Source organism: Panthera leo, chromosome D3 (assembly GCF_018350215.1).
Source record: "Panthera leo isolate Ple1 chromosome D3, P.leo_Ple1_pat1.1, whole genome shotgun sequence".
In the NCBI taxonomy this organism is placed as follows: domain Eukaryota; kingdom Metazoa; phylum Chordata; class Mammalia; order Carnivora; family Felidae; genus Panthera; species Panthera leo.
In genome coordinates this window covers 19726074-19746155 of record NC_056690.1, presented here as the reverse complement: position 1 = coordinate 19746155, position 20082 = coordinate 19726074, and the positions used below count along the sequence as shown (strand labels likewise).

The following is a 20082-nucleotide window of genomic DNA, read 5'->3' as shown; positions in this document are numbered from 1 at the left end:
CCAGTTCCATACAAGTGACACAGAGGGGAGAATGACTAACAAACGAGGGGGTCCATGGTTGGCCCGTTAGCAGGAAGCCATGGAAAGCATCTTAGAAGTACATTTCTCAAACTCATAATTCATGTTAGGTGAGTAAAGATGCTAACAAGGCCTACTGGGAAACAGTTTCACATCTTGTAGCCTATCCCTTCCCGAACCGACTTGACTCTCCCAACCAACTCAGGAAGCCCTGGAACACTCTTCAAGACAGCAGTGTTCACCCACACTAGTGCTGGGAACTGGAGGTCAGGATGAGGCACAAGGACAACCAGTCTATGTGGTTTTGGGCCTAGGTCAAGGTCAGGCTCAAAGGGACCCAAACAGAGGAGCTGGGACCTCAATCCTGAAGTCTCATCATCAGAACTGAGACCAAGGAGAGAGTTACTTTATGGTTAGGTTATAGATGAACGCGATGATACGACCCTGTATGTGGTAGAGACATGGAGAACTGAGTAAATGACAAAGGACACCTTCTTGGGCACATAATGGGCAGCGAATGATTATCCCAAAGAGAGGGAGCCAATTTGAATTCAGGAGTATAGTTCAGCTGGTGCAGACCAGCCCAGGCAGAGTTGTATGGCCTGAAGGCTACAGCAAAGTAAGGATCCCCTTCCCCAGGTACTCAGGGCCCACTGAACCGCCAATACACAAGCCTCCATCACTCACTGTGGCTGAATACTGAATGCACCTGTGGACTTCTATCAGAGATATACTCATTCTGAGGTCACTGAAGCAGTAGAGGTCAGTCTCGTAGAGATGCAGGCACAAGCAGCCCTCTGTTTATGTCTCCAGCTCATCACAGACAAGGAGCTGCCTTCACCAGACCTGCAAGGGAGCCAAGTCAGCCCAGGGACAGAGCCTACAAAGCCCAGGAGTTCTGAGAGAACAGGGACCCCTTAGAGTTTTATCCCAGCCACCCCTGCCCTAGGGAAGCCTAAGAGGGAGAAGGATATTAGGGGGTCCTAGTATCCCACAGCAACTGCTGGCCACATTTCATGGATCTGAATGCTGAGCCCCAAATGAGGGAGAAGGCCACCTAGTCTAACTCATATCCATGACCCTGCTGTAGAATGCCAAAATCACCCCACATCTGGTACTGCCCCACACTATCATCTCTTCTTGTAATTTTCTTGTGAAGTGTGAATTAAGGATAAATGAAAACAACAAAAAAGGGAGATAGAGGAAGAAGAATACCTGCATGTTCCCATCAACTAGGTCCCAATCTATCAATACCTTGATGATGCTGACGCAATAACAAGATAATTGTTCTGTTATGCAATATTTGGAAACAAATTCCAGATATCATATCTTTTTCTCAATAATGATTTCATCTGTATACCAGAAGATAAAGGCCTAAACAGAAACTAAAGTAGCATGATCAAACCGATGTAGACACTGAGAATAAATCCTTAACCACCAAAATACTTATCATCAAAGATCTCAAACTTGTCACAAGTGAATGCATGGAATTATATTGTTGCTGCTATCATTATTTGGGGGGACTTCCTTTTCTCTTTCTGAGTATTGAATAACATTTGACAGTGTGATTGCGGTATGTGTCTTCATGTGTCTTGGATCTGTAAGAATCTCCCAAATCACTCTACTTTTCCTTGCAAGGAAGGGGCTTCGGGGGTGAGCTGCTGGTCCTGGGACTGTCCCATGGTGGGGATGCAGCCACAACCTCCCAGAGTTGTATCTGAGCCATCCTCTCTGCTTCCTCATCCTGCAAAGGGCTTCTGGCATCAGATCCTTCAGGAGGTCCAGTTTGTACAACGTCAGAATCACCTCCCTGGACAGTTGGCTACTTTGCATCAAAGGACCCACATCGAGTGGACCTTTTTAGGTAGGATTAGCTGCTTTGATGTTCAATGGCTCTGTCCATCAGATGGAAAGGGTGCATCATGGCAATATTTCATTTCTGTCCTCCTTCTCCTGGGAGGGCTGCCACATACCTAGGTGGGGAGTACCTTTCATGTGCAGGGAAAAGAAGAAATGTGCACTGTTCCCTGCTCTTCCCTACTTCACAGGATGATGACCTGCTCCCTCCACCCTCCCCTGCTGACTCATTTCTATTTGGTGACCTGGTACATACTGGGATTGACCAGAAAGGCTGGTGGAATGCATTGGGTTGTCCACTATACATATGGAAATGTAGCTGCATCTATGGACATTAGTCTAGTCGGAGCCTCTTCAGGTGGCTCCTGGGTACACTCACAGGACCCCAGGTTATCTCTATAGCTCCTGCTATCTGATGGACAACATATTCTACTTCACTAGTGCCTACCCACTCCAGGCCTGAAAGTGGTCACTGATGCTAGTTCCTTTTTGTGGCAGATGGAATTTAAGACTCCTTGAAACAAGCAGAGCAACAGTCACACAGCCAACCTTCCCCAACATGGCACTAGATAGGGGTTTGGCTAGGGCTGTTCCCCAAGTCACCAGGACATAGGCCGGCATGTCCCACAAGAACAGGACAGACTTCACTTGGGACAGTCCCAAACTAGGACATCCCCTCGCAAAATAAAGCTGAGCTCTATGGAATCATGGTTGGGGGCATAGGAAGTTTCCAGTGGCCCATGCACACAGGCCAACCTGCTATCACCTGCAAAGAAATTTTGGGATGAAGGTTAAACTCCCTCCCTCACCTGATTGTCTCACCAAAAAATTAGGATGTTTCAACATATAGAGAAGCGATATCCTCTTCAGATCCATAGATCCTTGCAGTGACAGAGAGGCCCTCCACAAACTCATTCCAATTCCTAGGAGTTACAGGTTGGAACAGCATTCAGACACCTACTTCTTTGGAAGACTTGATTCCAGGATCCTGTGGCTGCACACATAGGGACATTGACCCTGTTATCCACTAGAAGAGGAAGACCTGTGGCCCCCCACTGAAAAGACACCAGCATGGAGCAGTGCCCCAACCTCCTCCATCACAGCTGCAAGTGGGGGGTCTAGGGGGTGGGGCACGGACTCCCAGGCATTGGTTTTTGTATTAGCATGTATCACAGTGCTTTCTTTTTGGCAAAGGGACCCGGGTGACCATCCTAGGTGAGTCTCATCTTCTCCCTCTTTCCGTGCTTTCCCACATTTTTGGGAAATTTTCTGCTATTTTTTTTTCTTTCTGTGTCTTTTCTCAACTTGGTCACTCTTTCGTCTGGGACCCCAGTCCCTGGGACCCTGATCTCCTTCCCTCCCTCTACACTGTACTGCTTGCTTCTCTGGTCAACACAGCCCCTCCCCTACCAACTGAGAGGCAGAGGATGGTCGGGATGAGCTAAAAACTCATCTGTGTGTCCGCCGGGTCATCCTGGGTCCCACATGTGCTCTTTTCTGTCTACTGTTGTAAGGCCCTGGACAACGTTTGTCTCTGGGACTCACTAAGGGTACCCATAAAAAAGGGAAGAGAGAACAGGGAGCATTGAGGGGGTGACAATGTGGAGTATTTACTGGGTCAGGCAGCCTCAGAGCCAAGGCTGAGGACACAAACGACAAGGTTCAGGGCAGAGCCTGGGGATCAGGGTCCGGAGTCAGCAGTGGTGCAGGTGGAGCTCCCCCCAGGCCTTATGGAGTGGCCATATAGAGTTGGCCTGGGGACTCAGACAAACTTGCCACAGGCAGGATGGAGCTTGTAGGAGTAAATGCCGGAGAAAGGGTCATGGAATGAGAAGATGTGAGACACGAGTGGACTCTTGAGTCCCTGCAGGACACACATCTGCAACAAACACAGGAGAACCTATGGCATGAAAGCTCTAGTGAAATGACCGATTTGCAGGACACGGGGACTGGGGCTGCAGAAAGGCTATGGATTGAGAGTGATGCAAGGTCACGCAGACACACTCTGTATGATCAGCAAGGATCCTACCCCATCAGGGACAGCCCAGGAGAGACACATCTGAGTAAAAACAGACCCTTAGGGCAAAGACCTCACACAAGACTCAAGATAGAATGCTCCACAGGATGAGCCAATAGGAGGTCAGAGAGCTCACGTAATAGCACGGTCACAGAGGACGAAAGTAGAGCTGAGACAGACACTGTCAAAAGTCAGAGGAGAGGCAGGAGCAGGACAGTGAGAGTTAGATGTCTGCGTGGAAGGAAAGATCTCAGAAGAGTCTCAGGATGGGTGGTGATAGGAATCCACCTCAAAGGTCCCCAGCAAAGGTGGGGAGATGATTGAATAACACCTTAACCCACCCACCCACCCCGACATGGATTCACATGGACGCAGAGTGAGAACTGGGTGCCTGACTGAATGTTCAGGTACCTGTACCCACATGAAGGCCGATGTCAAGTGAAGTGACCCCAAACGTGGAAGCTGAGCTTCTGACCTCCTGTCCCTCCCCTACCCCACAGGTCAGCCCAAGTCCTCACCCTCAGTTACCCTCATCCCACCCCCCCTTGAGGAGCTCAGCGACAACAAGACCACCTAATGAATAACTTCTACCCCAGCAGCTTGACGGTGGCCTAGAAGGCAGACGGCACCCCTGTTACCAGGGCATGGAAACCACCAAGCCCTCCAAACAGGGCAACAACAGGTAAGGGCCAGCAGCTACATAAGCCTGTCACCTGACAAGTGGAAATCTCTCAGCAGCTTCACCTGCCAGGTCACGTACCAGGGGAGCACTATGGAGAAGAATGTGGTCCCTGCAGAGTGCTCTTAGGTCCCCAAGACCCTCACCAACCCAAGGGTGTGTGCAGCCATTGGACCTACAGGAAGGATTCCCCTTGCACCAGGATGATTCCAGCCCTTCTCCCTTCATTCAATCAATGCTCAATAAAATGTCCTTTATTCAATCAGAAATCGCACTATCTGGTCATTTGTGTTTAACATTTTGTGCCCTGAACTCAACCATCCTTGGAGTGAACACAGGTTCACTGGCTTTATGGGGAAGAGCCACCAGAGCAGCCCCATATTTCTTTGTGGAACAGATTCCCACTCACCCAAATTTGCACACACAATATTCTGTACTCGCAACGGAAGCAGCAAGACCCAGAGTACCAAGGTCCACACCTGTGGATCTTGATAGACTTCTGTAGGCCATTTCCACCCCAACCATTTTCAGGATCATAGCCCTTGATTCCCATGGCCTCTTGGTTCGTTTCCAGTCTCCACTCCGGTCCTGGGACCTTATTCACTGGGACCAGCCCAACTCACTGGGATGTCTCCCTTCCTTGAAGGCCCCCACGTAAGGCCATGCCTTTTGTGGTTTCCTACACATTTGGAAACTTCCCATCATCACATCCTAGAGAATCCTTCCTTCCACAGGGGCCCCGTGTCCCTGGATCCCTGGGAACACTGCACTGTTCCCTTCCCCAGACCTGCCCTGCTGCACTTATTACAGGAAACTCAGTCTCTAGACCCTGGTCAGTATCTCCCACACTCCCACTGGGGGCCTCTCCTTCCACATGTGTCACGGAGGACCCAGTTGTATTCAAGGCCCCTGGGAGACAGAGACACCTTGGAGTTATGCACAAAATACCACTAAAGTTAAAATGTCCATGCGTATTCATTGGGGCCATGAATCCGTGTCAGATCCCATTCTGCATTGTGTCATGGATCCATCTGTGCGCACAGTCATTTTCTGGGAAGTTGGGAATGGGCCTTGAGAACCAGGAAGACTCCACTGCTAGCTAGCAGAGCTAGCTCAGAAGGGCAGGTCTAGGCCCCTAGTCACACAGACAGAATAGACATGCACACACACAATACACTTGCGTGCACACACCAGGACACACACACACACGCCTGCCATTGCACATGTGGCCATGTTGGGCATGTGTCTAGGACATGTGGTGGCATCCAGAACCCTCCATGGGCCTCAGCTCTGCAGAAGGCACAGGCCCCATGATGTCTGTGTTGGAAACTGTGCTGTCCGATCTCCCAGGTAGCATTCCCCAAGCAAGCTGAGCCATACACAGAGCTCCTGCCAGGAGCTACCTGAGTTATGATATGTCACTCAGGCATTCCCTCCTACCCCTCCATGGTGGGGGCTGGGGGGGAAGCTCACCCCATGAGGAAGGGAAGGTGCATTGGGGAGGGGGTGCCCCGTCTCAAGCTCCCATGGGCCAGCCCAACCCCCACAAAGAGGAGGCTGGACTCTGAGCCTCCCAAGCAGCTGCAGGTGGGCCTGGGGAAGGGGGAAGGGTGTCAGGGCTGACAGAGGGTTTGTGTTCAAAGCTGTATCACTGTGTTATGTTTTCGGCGGAGGGACCAAGGTGACCGTCCTCGGTGAGTCTCCCCCTTTCTCTCTCTTTGGCAACCAGAGTGAAAATTGGGGGAATTTTTCTCTTCTTTCTGTGATGACTGTGCTTGGGGTCTGAAACTCTCTAAGGTCTGGGACCTTCACAGTTTGGGGCTGTCCCTCACCACTTTAGCTTGTTCTCTCTTGTCAGACTCCTGGCCGGGGAAGCTCAGGTCAGTCCCAAGGACCCCTTCCTGTTCCCCCTCACTGTGACCCAGAGCACTCTCAGGGGGCTTCTCCTCTGGACTCTGACACAATCAGCTTCCTTGGGGTCTGTCATCCCCCAGATGTGGGGAAATGAGGGACTGAAGGAACACAGGACTGGGGAACCTGGGCTGGGGCACAAGGGCCATAGGACCAGTAAAGGATGCTTGCATAGCTCATCTGTCCAAGTGTGTATCAATCACACTTGGGTTCTATGCTCTCCGGGTTCTAGGTGGGAGCTACTGAGAGGTTTTGGGAGGAACTCTTGGTTGGCCGTGGAATAAAAGGGAACCCAAGGCAAGGGAAACGAGAACAGAAGGAGGATTTCCTAGGACAAGGTGGCCTCAGAGTGCTGGGTCCCTCATCCTTCTCCAGGACACACAGGACCTCCTCACGCGGGACAGGGCTCAGGACACTCAGGCCCCAAAGCTTGTCCCACCCATATTAACGTTGGAGGAGAGACCCCTGAGCAGATACTGGGGCTGGTGACTCCTCAGGGACAGGAGACAAGGATGGCTGCCAGTGACAGGCACACTGTGATGCTAGCACAGCAGACGCCCCAAGATAACTTCACATGCAAAGTGACCCTCAGAGAAGCCCCAGCTCCAGCCTCAGAACAGCAGATTCACCTCTTCCAGAAAGCCTCCACCTGCTAGGCTAGATTCCGGCCCAAGGGCAGACACTCTCTCCCCCTCAGGCAACCTTAGAGGGTCTTTGTCAGGAGGTGGGCAGGGGCTGCAATGAGGGATCAGTGGGAATGTGGCCAAGAAACCCCCTCCCGGAAGGGGATGAGAGCTTAACACCAGGACAGACAGATACCTGCATGAGCACCCCTTGGAGATGGACCTGGCAGGACATGCCACAGGACAGACAGGTTCCACAGGGAAAGATTAGGTGTCAAGCAAGATAAAAGTCAGTAACACGGGAGCCTAGAGGCAATTAGGAAAGTGATGAGTACAGTTGAACCTGAAGAGGGACGAAAGCCACAGTTGGGCTCAGATCTCCCAACAGATGGACACTCAGTTTCTCTCCAACAGAAGGTGAGTGACCTTACCCACCGCTGACCAGACCACAGGGAGCAAGGGGCAACTGAGGACCAAGCTTTAGATATGACAGAGCTGTATCCCACTTCAGGACAGAGATAGGAGCTGACTGAATAAGCATGTGAACTCTGACTTGTTACCTCTCCCTTGCCCCACAGGTCAGCCCAAGTCCGCGCCCTCAGTTACCCTCTTTCCACCCTCCAATGAGGAGCTCAGTGCCAACAAGGCCACCCTGGTGTGCCTCATCAGTGACTTCTACCCCAGCGGCTTGACGGTGGCCTGGAAGGCAGACGGCACCCCCGTCACCCAGGGCGTGGAGACCACCAAGCCCTCCAAACAGAGCAACAACAAGTACGCGGCCAGCAGCTACCTGAGCCTGTCACCGAACCAGTGGAAATCTCGCAGCAGATTCACCTGCCAGGTCACGCACGAGGGGACCAGCGTGGAGAAGAGTGTGGTCCCTGCAGAGTGCTCTTAGGTTCCCAAGGCTTCCGGGATGGGGGCCTTCCTCACCAGACACCCCTTCCCCAGCCCACTGTGTAGCCGTGAGAACCAACCCCTGGATCAGCTCAGACCAGGCAGGTCACACGCCCTCCCTATTTCTACTTGTGCTCAATAAAGACCTTAGCACATATCACTGACATATCTGGTGTGCATTCACTGTTCCGCGTAACTCTGGGTAAGCCTCAGTAATTAGGGATAGACTTGTCAAGTGAGAACCTATTTACCCACTTTCCCTGTGTGCTTGTCAGCCATGGCCTGAAGAACAAATGGTCCCAACTCAACGGTTGCAGTCCTTGTCCCCATGGGAATGGAGATGGGCCCAGTGAGACAGACTGGAGTCCCAGTGGGGATCAGGCAGAAACAAGGAGGGTCCTGGGGACAATGGGTCTGTTCAGATTTGTGTGTGGTCAGTGAGGCTTAGCGTCACCCTCGCACTGCCTGAGACCTCAGTCATGAAAATCTGGACACCAGACACATTAGTTATGTTTGGGTTATGGATGGAGCAGATGATATCAGACTTCATAACCTGTGTGGGGGTCACGGAACAACAGGGTGAATAGGAAAGGGCACCATCTCAGCCACACAAAGGGCTGCCACTGATTGTCCAAAAGACAGAGTCATTTCAAATTCAGGAGTAGAGTTAAGGGAGGTCAGACCAGCCAGAGGCCCTTGGCAAGGCCATGCTTCCCAGTTTTCAGCAACCCCGGACACCAGGCCCTGAGGATTCTTCCAGCCTGCAACACCATGGCCGTGTACAGAGTGCACCTGTAGCTTTGTGTCATGGACACACTCACTACAGGGCCTGAGGCACTCATGTCAGCCTCTCAGAGGTGCAAGCCACGCTCACTCTGCCAGTCCTCCAGTCCTAGATTGGACAGATACCCTGTCTGAGCCTTCAGCTCATCAGGGTCCTGGAGCTGCCTTCACCAGACTTGCTTGTGGGCAAGAATGCCCAGGGACAGATCCTCCAAGGATAGCATGCTCCAGGGCAACAGTGGGTCAGAGACAGGGGCCCCCAAGGAGCTTTTTAGCAGCCAACAGTCCCCAAATCTACCTAGGAGATAATAGAAACTTTGGGATCAGCATCTACATGAACCCATTCCACAGATGGGAAAACTAAGACCCCAAAGGAACAAGGGACCACTCAGGCCTCCCTCATTCCAATGGTCCTGCTGGGGAGAATGACATAATACCCACCTCTCCCCCATCCATAGCCACTGCCACCCCTAGACAAGCTCTTCTATTCATTGTTTTAAGTGTTCATTATGATCTCCACAAACTGAAGAGACAGAAGGCAAGGGAGAAACCCCATGTTCCTATCAACCAGGTGCCAGAGTCCCAGGTGACCCAGTCTGAGGTCTTCCCTTATGCAGCATTTTGAAGCAAATTCAAGATCGTACCATTTGTTCTGTATACAATTCATTCGTGAACTGGAAAGACGGGACCTGAGCTACAACTACAACATCATTATCAAATCTAAGCAGAAACCATCAGAACTTCTTAATAGCAAGACAATAGTCCATTTCTCATCAAAAAGCCTCATAGGTATCATAAGTGAATTCATGAAGTTTTATTTTTGATGTTGCTGGTGGTGTTCTTACTTCCTTATTTTTATGAGTATTGAGTAACATTTGACACTGTGATTGGTGGATGTGTCTTCAGGTCTGTTGGGTCTGTAAGAATCTATCCAACCCCTCTACTTTTCCTTCCAAGGAAGTGGCTTGGGTCCTGGCAATGGCTTGCGTCCTTCCTTCTAGGAAGGGCTGTTGGTCCTGGGACTCTCCCACGGTGGGGATGCAGCCACAGCCTCCCATAGCTGTACCCGAACCATTCTCTCCGCCTCCTCTTCCTGCAAAGGGCATCTAGCTCAGAGGCTTCAGGAGGTCCAGCTTGGACTTGGCAAAATCACTTCCCAAGATTGTTGGTCACTTTGCATCAAAGGACCTCAGTCAAGTGGATCTTTTTAGGTAGCATTAGCTGCCTTGATGTTCAATGACACCATTAATCAAATGGGAAGGATGCATCATGGGAATATTTCATTTCTGTCTTCCTTCTCCCATGAAGGCTACAATGTGCCCATGAGGAGAGTGCCTTCATCTGCTCTTTATTCTCCCCACAGCGACCTTCATATATTATAACAAAGAAATATAAACTTTCCCCTCCTGTTCCCCACTTTACAGAATGATGACCTTCTCCCTCCATTTTACCCTGCTGAAGCATTATTGTCTGCTGACCTGGTGCGCTCTGGGCTTGACCTGATGGGCTTAGGGGGTGGCACCAGGGTAGGCCCCTAGGCATGATGGCAATGTGGCTACACATATGGACATTGGCCCAGTGGGATCTCTTCAGGTAGCTTCTGGTACACTCACATGACCCCAGGTGAGCTCTACAGCTCCTGCTTTCTAATGGACCACATACCATCTTTTCTCATCTCTTCTGTGCCTACCCACCCCAGGCCTGAAATCAGTCACTGATGCCAGTTCCATTTAGTGTCAGGTGGCATTTAAGACCTTTGAAAGAAGGAAAGTAGCAGTCACACACCAGACCCTCCCCAACATGAGACCAGATTGGGGTATCTCTGGGGTACTCCAAAGGTCACATTGACACAGGCTGGCATGTCCCACAGGACCAGGACAGACTTCACATAGGACTGTCCCAAACTAGGACATTCCTGGGAAGATAAGGCTGAGCCCCCATATGTGACAGTAGGGGATACAGGAAGTTTCCAATGGCCTATACCATAGGCCAACCTGCTTCTCCCTGGAAAGGGAGGTTTGTGAGTGAGGGGACATGCACTGCCTTCAACTCATGGTCTCACCAAGGAATTAGGATTGTTTGAACTTACAGAGAAGGGATGTCAGGTTTATTTCCATGGAACCTGACTCACAATGACACAAAAGACCTCCACAAACTCACCCCAATCCATAGGAGATAGTAAATAGAAACAGCAGATCAGTTACCAACTTCCTTTGGAAGAATTGCTTGCAAGGATCCTGTTGCCTTTCATGTGGGGACATTGGTCTTGTTATCTGCTAGGAATGGGGGATGTGTGGCCCCCCCTGCTTTGCAGACACCACCAGCCTGGAGCAGTGCCCTCACTTCCTCCAACACAGCTGCAGGTTGGGGGGTAAGGGGTGGGGCAGGGCTGACCTGTGCCAGGGATTTTGTATGAGACTATATCACAGTGTTGGGTGTTTGGCGATGGAACCCAGCTGACTGTACTAGGTGAGTCTCATCTCCTTCCTTCCCTGCTCTCCCAGAGGTCTGAACAAGTTTCTCCTTTTTCTGTTCATTTCTGTGTCTTCCCTAAGCCTATTTTCATGCTCTCACCCAGGACCCCAGAGCCTGGGGCCTTCCTCTTCCTCCCATGTACCATCAGAACTTTACCTCTATCCCCAGAGGCAGGAGTATAAGTGGGATGACCTACAGACTCCACTCTCTGTCTGCCAAGGTCATACTGGGTCCTAAATGTGCTCTGTTCCTTCCTCTCCTGTCTGGCCTCATGTCAGTCCACCTTTGTCTCAGGGAGTCACTAAGGTCCCCATCTAAAAGGGAAGAGAGAACAGGGAACATTGTGGGGGTAACCATGTGGAGAATTTACAGGGACACAGCACCCTCAGGGCCATGTCTGAGGACACACAGGTCAGAGGTTCAGGGCAGGGCCCAGAGCTCTGGCATTCAGGATCCAGGGCCAGCAATGGTGCAGGGATGGAGCTGTTCCCCCAGGCCTCTTGGGGAAGCTCAGAGCCCTGAGCTGGCTAGGGGACTCAGGGAAACCAGCAAGGAGGAGGACGATGGAAGAAAGAGAAGGTGCCAAAGAAAGGGTCACAGAATGACCGGATGTGAGAACAAGGTGAACACTGAAGTGTCTGCAGGACATACTTCCTGCCCCAAAGAGAGGCAGAATCTTTGGATTGAAGGTTTTAATGCTAAACAAATTTGCAGGACATGGGGGACGAGGCTGCAGAAAGACAATGGAATGAGAGAGACACAAGGCCAGTCAGACAGAATCTGTATGATCAGCAAGGATCCTACCCCATCACGGACGGCCCAGGAGAGACACATCTGGGTAAAAACAGACCCTTTAGCCCAAGACCCTGACATTCCCAGCACAACAGTGTCAGGATAGAATGGTCCATGGGACGAGTCAATGGGAGGTGAGAGAGCTCACATCATAACCCTAGCCACAGACAGACAAATGTAGAGCCGAGACAGACACTGTCAAAATGTCAGAGGAGGCAGGAGCAGGACAGTGAGAGTTCATTGTCTGTGTGGAAGGAAAGGTTCCAGGAGAATGTCGGGAGGGGTGGTGACAGGAATGCCCCTCAAAAGCTCCCAGAACAGATGGGAGATGATTGAGAAACACCTTAACCTACCCCCTCCCCAACTGCCTCAACATGGATATGCAGACACACAGTGGGAACTGGGGACCTGAATGGATGCTTAGGAACTTGTACCTCAAAGAGGACCGAGGGTAAGAGAGCCCACAGTTGATGCTTAACCTCTGAACTCCTGCCCCTCACCCACCCCACAGGTCAGCCCAAGTCCTAGCCCTCAGTTACCCTCTTCCCACCCTCCTCTGAGGAGCTCAGCACCAACAAGGCCACCCTGGTATGCCTCATCAGTGACTTCTACCCCAGCGGCTTGATGGTGCCTGGAAGGCAGATGGCACCCCCATCACCCAGGGCGTGGAGACCACCAAGCCCTCCAAACAGAGCAACAACAAGTACGCGGCCAGTAGCTACGTGAACCTGTCACCAGACCAGTGGAAATCTCGTAGCAGCTACACCTGCCAGGTCACACACGAGGGGAGCACCGTGGAGAAAACAGTGGTCCCCACAGAGTGCTCTTAGGTCATGGTACCCCCTACCCACTCAAAGGGCTTAGAGCCACAGGACCTCCAGGAAGGATTCCCCTTGCACCAGAATCATCCCAGCCCTTCTCCCAGCACCCAGTCAATGCTCAATAAAATGTCTTTTATTCAATCAGAATTCAGACTGTCTGGTAATTAGGGTTTAACATTTTGGTCCAGAATTCAACCATCTTAAGGTGGGGGAGGGGGGGACATGATTCTTTTGGCCTTGGGAAAGAAGCCCACAGAAGGCGTCCTCATGTTTCATAGGGCGTTGTTTTGCTCTCAGCCAGAATTGCCAGAGAATTCTGAACAGCACATCAAAACAGCAGATATTAAAGAGACCATCCTCCACAATGTCTCTAGCTTTCATTCTTGTGCGAACCATGTCTACTTCCTGTCCTAGCTGCCCTGCCCAATATCAGGTCCCCACAATTTCTTAGATAATTCCTGAATTTCTCCCTGGACCTTGCACCTCACAGTCTACAAGAAGCCCTCCTCTGAACATTCCCACTCTCCTCTTCCTATAGGCCCCCACTCAGTGCCACATTTTCCTTCATTTCCTACCCCATGTGGACATTCCCCATCATACCAGCCTAGAGCCACCTCCCTTCTTTATGAGAACCCCTGTTCCTACCTCCCCGGGGACAATCACATGTTCCCCCTCGACTGACTCCCTGTCACACTTACTACAGGACTATCTGCCTGGACGCAGGTCACTCACACCCACACTCCCATTGCTGGCACCTCCCCCTCCCAGTGTCTCTTAGTTCATACTTGCATCCAAGGTCTCTGGGACACAGACTCCAGCTATACCCTCTGGGACCCCTCCAAGTCCAGGCCAAGCCAAGAGCCCACGACTTGTGTTTCAATAACCCACCTGGGGCCTCTGTTATAAATCAAGGATCAGATTCTGGAAATAGGCTGCTGACAGGTTTCTCAACTGACTCATCTATCGACTTAGGAGCTCAGTGTGGGATCTGATCATAACACACACAAGTATACACACAGGTATCAATGAACAGAAACATACATGCACACACATGATGATCACAGAGCCATTGGTCCATTTATAACACTGCCATGGTGGGCATGTCTATGGAAAGATCAGGAGGAGCTGAGGCAAAAGTTGTTGCACAGGGAGCCAGGATATGAAATGAACAAAGACAACTCCATCTCTGTCATCCCTACCAGAGCCAGCCAGTAGCAATAGAAGGTCCCAGGGATTCTACTCAAGGCTGGAGAGAGACAAGCAACTTCATGAGCTGCTGGGAGGGTGTTTACACACTAATCAAGAGTAAGTCAAGGAAGACAGTCATAGTTCTGGCTCAGCATGCCAATGTGCCAATGTGTCACAGAAAGAAGGATGCCAGGCCTGTGTGACCCCTGTGTGAGCTCTGCAAGTGATGTCCCTAGGCCAGGATGCAGGTGAAGGCCCTGGGTGTCAGGGACCCTCCTCACAATGTGAAGGTCCAGTGCAGAGGTATGGTATGTGCGTCCTGCTTGGTGAGGTGACCCTGTGCCAGTGATGCTCCTGTACATGGAGCATGTGTGATTCTCACTCACTTCAAGGGTCAGGCACAGATTCCAACACTCTGGCTGAGGGCGAAATTGTAGGACGTAGTGATAGCCTCCCAAACCACCAGGCGCCCACCAGGTCTAACCAGCTTATATTCAGCCCACACACCCCTACACCATGATAGCTGCCCTCATGGGGCTCAGGACAGGGAGTAAACAGTGATGACGCTAGAAGAACCAGACAAAGGCAGCGATTCAGGAGATCAGAACCCTAGAGAGGGATCTAAGTGCTGGGGAAACATGATTCTCCTCTCAACACTTCCCTATCCTGACCCCAATCCTCCATGGTTTCCTGTGCTGAGGATGTGATGGCATATCTAGGACCCTCCGCATGAGTCCCAAGTCTGCAAAGGGCTCACAGTTCCATCACCTCTGTGCTAAAACAGCCCTGCTCACCCCTTTCACAATGACATCTTGATACAGACTGAGGAGAGAACACAGCCCCTTCCTAAGGATGGCGTTACTTGGGAATTCCAATGCAATATCTAGAGGAGGTGTCTCAACCCCTCCCCATGACTGAGGATGGATGGAATCTGAACCCTCCATGGAACTGAAATTCCAGGTCCCCAGGGGTCACCCCTGTCACCCACCCATCTGCCCAGCCAGCACCCGTGACAAGGAGGCTGGGCTTTGGGCCTCCCGTGCAGCTGCAGGTGGGCCTGGGTCAGGGGTGGAGGGGCTGACAGAGGGTTTGTGTTCCAGGCTGTGTCACAGTGTATTCTGTTCGGCGGAGGGACCCATCTGACCGTCCTCGGTAAGTCTCCCACTTTCCATCCTCTTTTGGATCCAGTATGCAATTTGGGGCTATTTTTCTCTGCTTTCTTTTGTGACCTGGGATCAGGCCAACGGTCTGTGGCGTCTGTAAGTTTTGCCTCTTTTGTCTGCCCCTCATCACCTCTAACCGGTCCCATCTTGTCAGATGGTGGTCAGGGCTACAGGGGACCATTCCCATGAACCCTTCCTGATCTCAGGAGACCTGAACTCAGCCCTCACCATGGCTCCAGCTCTCTCCCTATGGGAACCTAATCCTCTGGACTCAGGATGGTCAGCTCTCCACTCAGGGTCTCTGGGCTCCAAGAGTCTGATGAGAATTGAGGGTGAAGGGCAAGTGACTGGGGGTTCATGCTGCCAGAGGGAACGTGGAGTGTGGGAAGGATTCTGGGGATGGCTCAGGCACCAGGTTCCTCCTCAGGGGGTCCCAGGCAGAGGACTCCCTGAAGCACAGTGAGGAGAGCCTTGGTCTGGGAACTTGCAGGCATGAAGGAGGAAGTGGGACAAGGGGTCAAGGAAGAAGGCTGGACATCAGAGCAGAGGTGGGCCCTGGGCCCTGGGATATTCCACCTCCACAGGAACAGTCAGGACCTCAGCACAGGAAAGGTCTCAGGACACTCAGGCAACAAAGTAAATGCCTTCACCACCACAGGAAAGCCTCCTGAGCAGATAGATATGTGGGGTCAGGATCTCGAGATACGGACAGGTGACAGGGACAGGACTTGCCAGGCACTCAGCAATCTGAAGACAGACAGACCCCCAGTAAACTTCACAGAACAGGGAGACCCTTCAAAATAGACATAGCTCATCATTAAAGCTGGGTTCTAAGAGTCTGAGGAGAAGAGAGGGGTGAAGGCAAGGAAGTGGGGCACTCAGGCTGCAAGCAGGGCTGTGGGGTGTGGGAAGGATTCTGGGGACGGCTCAGGCATAGCATTCTGTCTTCAGCTCGTCCCAGCTGGAGGGCTGCCTGAAGCACAGCGAGCAGAGCATTGGTCTGGGGACTTGGAGACATGGAGGTGGAAATGGGACAAGGGGGTCTGGGGGAGGGAGGTCGTCAGAAGAGAATGGCCCCAGGGTTCAGGGACCTTCCACCTCTAGAGGAACAGTAAGGACACCAAGATCAGGACAAGTCTCAGGAAAGTGTCCCGTCAGGACGCTCAGCCAGCAGGGGTACATCCCTTCACAGCATGCCACAGCAAGAGAGCTCTGTGAGCAGATACATGGGGTCAGAGTCCCCTGATAGGGAGAGGTGACAGGGGCAGTGACTGCCAGGCTTCCAGAAACAGTAAGTGTTTAGACAGACCCACCAGAAAACCTCACAGAATAGGGAGACCCTTCAGAACAGACATGGCCTGACCTCAAAACTGAAAACTCACCTCACCTGAAAACTCTCCGTCTACAAGACTCCCTGGAATCCAGCTTTAAGAACTCCTACTTCTTACCCACTCAGAATTGCCAGCGGGGGGTCCCTGTTGGGAGGTGGGCAAGGCTGCAATGATGGTGTGAGGGGCTCTGGGGGCAGGAAACCTACTTTTCAAATGGGAACACAGCCCTGCAACCAGGACAGACCAGCTATACAGTAACTGGGTAAGTGACTTGGCATCATGGCAGTGATACCAACATCCAAGGGCAGACAGATTCACAAGGGAAAGCAGGTCTCAGTGCCAGTGCCACCAAGTCCCAGGGGAGGACTGTGTGGATTAGGAGGACATGTGACCGGGAGAGAGTCTGAGGCCATGGAGGGACCCACACACTACTGAAGGTGGCAGTCAGATTCATTCCAACAGAAGGTGAGTGACCCTACCCATGGCTGACCTGAACTCAGCCAGCTGGAGCCCTTGAGACCCAAGCCATGGACATGACAGAGCTGTTCCCCACATCAGGACTGAGGTAGGAGCTTCAGCCATGGACACCTGATCTCTGACTTACTGCCTCTCCCCTGCCCCACAGGTCAGCCCAAGTCGGCCCCCTCGGTCACACTCTTCCCACCCTCCAATGAGGAGCTCAGTGCCAACAAGGCCACCCTGGTGTGCCTCATCAGTGACTTCTACCCCAGTGGCTTGACGGTGGCCTGGAAGGCAGACGGCAACCCTGTCACCCAGGGTGTAGAGACCACCAAGCCCTCCAAACAGAGCAACAACAAGTATGCGGCCAGCAGCTACCTGAGCCTGTCACCTGACCAGTGGAAATCCAGAAGCAGCTACACCTGCCAGGTCACGCATGAGGGGAGCACCGTGGAGAAGAGAGTGGTCCCTGCAGAGTGCTCTTAGGTGCCTGAGACCCACACCCACCCAAGGGGATGTGCAGCCATTGAGCCTCCAGGAAGGATTCCCCTTGTACCAAGACCATTCCAGCCCTTCTCCCAGCACCCAATCGTTGCTCAATAAAACGTCTCTTACTCAATCAGAAATCATGCTTTCTGGTCTTTTAGAGTTAACTTTTTGTGTTCTGAGCTCAACCATCTTTAGGGGGGGAAATCACTCTTTTGGCCTCTTGGGAAAGGAGTCCACAGAAAGATTGGCTTCCTCATGTTTTTTGAGGGGTAGTTTAACTCTCAGCCAAAATTGTCTGAGAATATTCCTCAGCAGGAGATACAATCAGCGGAAACAAGAGAAACTATCCACCACAACGTCTGCATACTTTGCTTCTTGTGTGAACCATGTCCACTGCCAGTCATGGCTGCCCTCACTGATCTTGGGTCCCCATGATTTCTAGGATAATCCTGAGCTTCTCCCTGTACCTGGCGCCACACTGTCTACAACTTGCCCCTCTTATGTGTCCATTCTTCTCTTTTTCTAGACCCCGACTCAATGCCATGTTTTCCCTGGTTTCCTACCCCATGTGAACATTCTCCACATGGGAATGTTCCTCCCTTCCTTATGAGAATCTCTGTTCCTACCCCAGGAACAATCACATGTCTCCCCGCACCACCACCAACTCCCTGCAACACTTACTACAGGACCTTCTGACTGGACGCTGGTCACTCACACCCACTCTCCCATTGCTGGCACCTCCACACAACAGTGTCTCTTGGTTCCCACTTGCATCCAAGTTTTCTGGGAGACAGACACCAGCTATGCTTTCCAGGACCTGTTGAGGCCAGGCCAACCCATAAACCCACTTGTGCTTATGTAACCTGCCTGGGGCCTCTATGTTATAAATCAAGGCTCCCATTTTGGGAATGGGCTGCTGACAGGTTTCTCAACTGACTCATCTTCTTAGGATCTCAGTGTGGGATCTGATCATAACATACACAAGCACACACACAGGTACCAATAAACAGAAACATACATGCACACACATGATGATCACAGAACCATTGGTTCATTTATAACACTCCCATGGTGAACATCTCCATGGAAGCATCAAGACAACCTGGGGTAGAAGATGTTGCACTATGTCCCAGGATGGGACATGAACAAAGAAAACTTAGTCCCTATAGAAGCTTCAACGCCAGCCAGTGACAATAGAAGGCCCTGCAGATTGGGGTCTAGGTGGAGTGAGACAAGCAACCTCATGAGCTGGTGTGAGGGAGTTGAGAGATGAAGTGAGAGCAAATCAGGAAAGACAGCAGGAGTGCTGGCTTAGTGTGCAACTGTGTCACAGAAAGAATGCCAGACCTGTGTGTCTCCTGTGTGAGCTCTGCAGGTAACAGCCCTGGGCCTGGATGCAGGCCAGGGCCCTGGGTAAAAGAGACCCTCACAAAGTCATGGTCCAGTGTAGGGAAACAGTATCTGTCCTATGTGGTGGGGCCACCCTGTGCTAGTGATGCTCCTGTACGTGGGGGCATGTGTGATTCTCAGTCAGTTCAAGGGACCAGCACAGACTCCCACACATCAGCTCAGAGCGAAATTGTTGGACCCAGTGCGTGCCTCCCCAAGCACGATGGACCCACCAGGTCTATCCAGCTTACATTCAGCCCACATACCCCAATGGCATGACAACTCTCCTCATGGGGCTAAGGACAGAGACTAAACAGTGATCATGCCACCTTCTAGAAGAACCAGCCAAAGGCAGGGATTCAGGAGCTCAGGACCCTATAGAAGGATCTAAATGCTTGGGGGAAACATGAGTCTCCTCTCAACACTTTCCATTCCTGACCCCAAACCTCCACTGTTTCCTGTGTGGACGATGTAGTGATACATCCAGGACCTTCCTCATGAGTCCCAACTCTGCAAAGGGCTCTCAGCTCCATCACCTCTGTGCTGAAACACCCTTGCTCACCCCTTCTACAATGACATCCTGACACAGACTGAGGAGAGCACACAGCACCTTCCTAAGGATGGTGTTAGCTGAATTCTGATGCCATACCTAAAGAGGGTCTCTCCACCCCTCCCCATGACTGAGGATGGAATCTGAACCCTCCATGGAACTGAAAATCCAGGTCACCAGCGATTATCCCCATCACCCACTCATCTGCCCAGCCAGCACCCGCAACAAGGAGGCTGGGCTTTGGGTCTCCTGTGCAGCTACAGGTTGGCCTGGGTCAGGGGTGGAGGGACTGACAGAGGGTTTGTGTTCCAGGCTGTGTCACGGTGTCCTATTTTCAGTAGAGGGACCCATCTGACTGTCCTCAGTGAGTTTTCCCCCTTTTCCTCCTCTTTCAGATCCAGTGTACAATTTCAGGCTATTGTGCTTTCTACTGTGACCTGGGCTTAGGCTGAAGGTCTGGGGGGTCTGTAAGTTTTGCCTCTTTTATCTGCCCCTCATAGCCTCTACCAGTCCTGACTTGTCAGTTGTCTGGTCAGGGCTACAGGGGACCATCCCTGTAAACTGTTCCTGATCTAGACCTGAATTCAGACCTCACTGTGGCTCCAGCTCTCTCCTCGTGGGAACCTTGTCCTCTAGACTC

General features: G+C 51.7%; 1 protein-coding gene, 1 pseudogene and 1 gene segment (V, D, J or C); all 3 read left to right on the top strand.

The window, feature by feature from the left end:
* Positions 1-17640, top strand: part of LOC122203332 (immunoglobulin lambda-1 light chain-like) — a 614033-nt gene extending 596393 nt beyond the window's left edge. For both annotated transcript variants that reach the window (XM_042910051.1, XM_042910049.1), the window contains exons 3-4: positions 15176-15213; positions 17181-17640. In XM_042910051.1, coding sequence (XP_042765985.1) covers positions 15176-15213; positions 17181-17500 — 358 coding nt within the window. In that variant the 3' untranslated portion in view covers positions 17501-17640. The remainder of the gene's footprint in view (positions 1-15175; positions 15214-17180) is intronic.
* Positions 4537-8166, top strand: LOC122203955. The segment is given in 3 exon segments: positions 4537-4574; positions 6057-6265; positions 7684-8166. Coding segments are annotated over 3 exon segments (567 nt in total).
* On the top strand, positions 8331-13011 carry LOC122203954 (annotated as a pseudogene).
* Positions 17641-20082: the final 2442 nt, after the last annotated feature.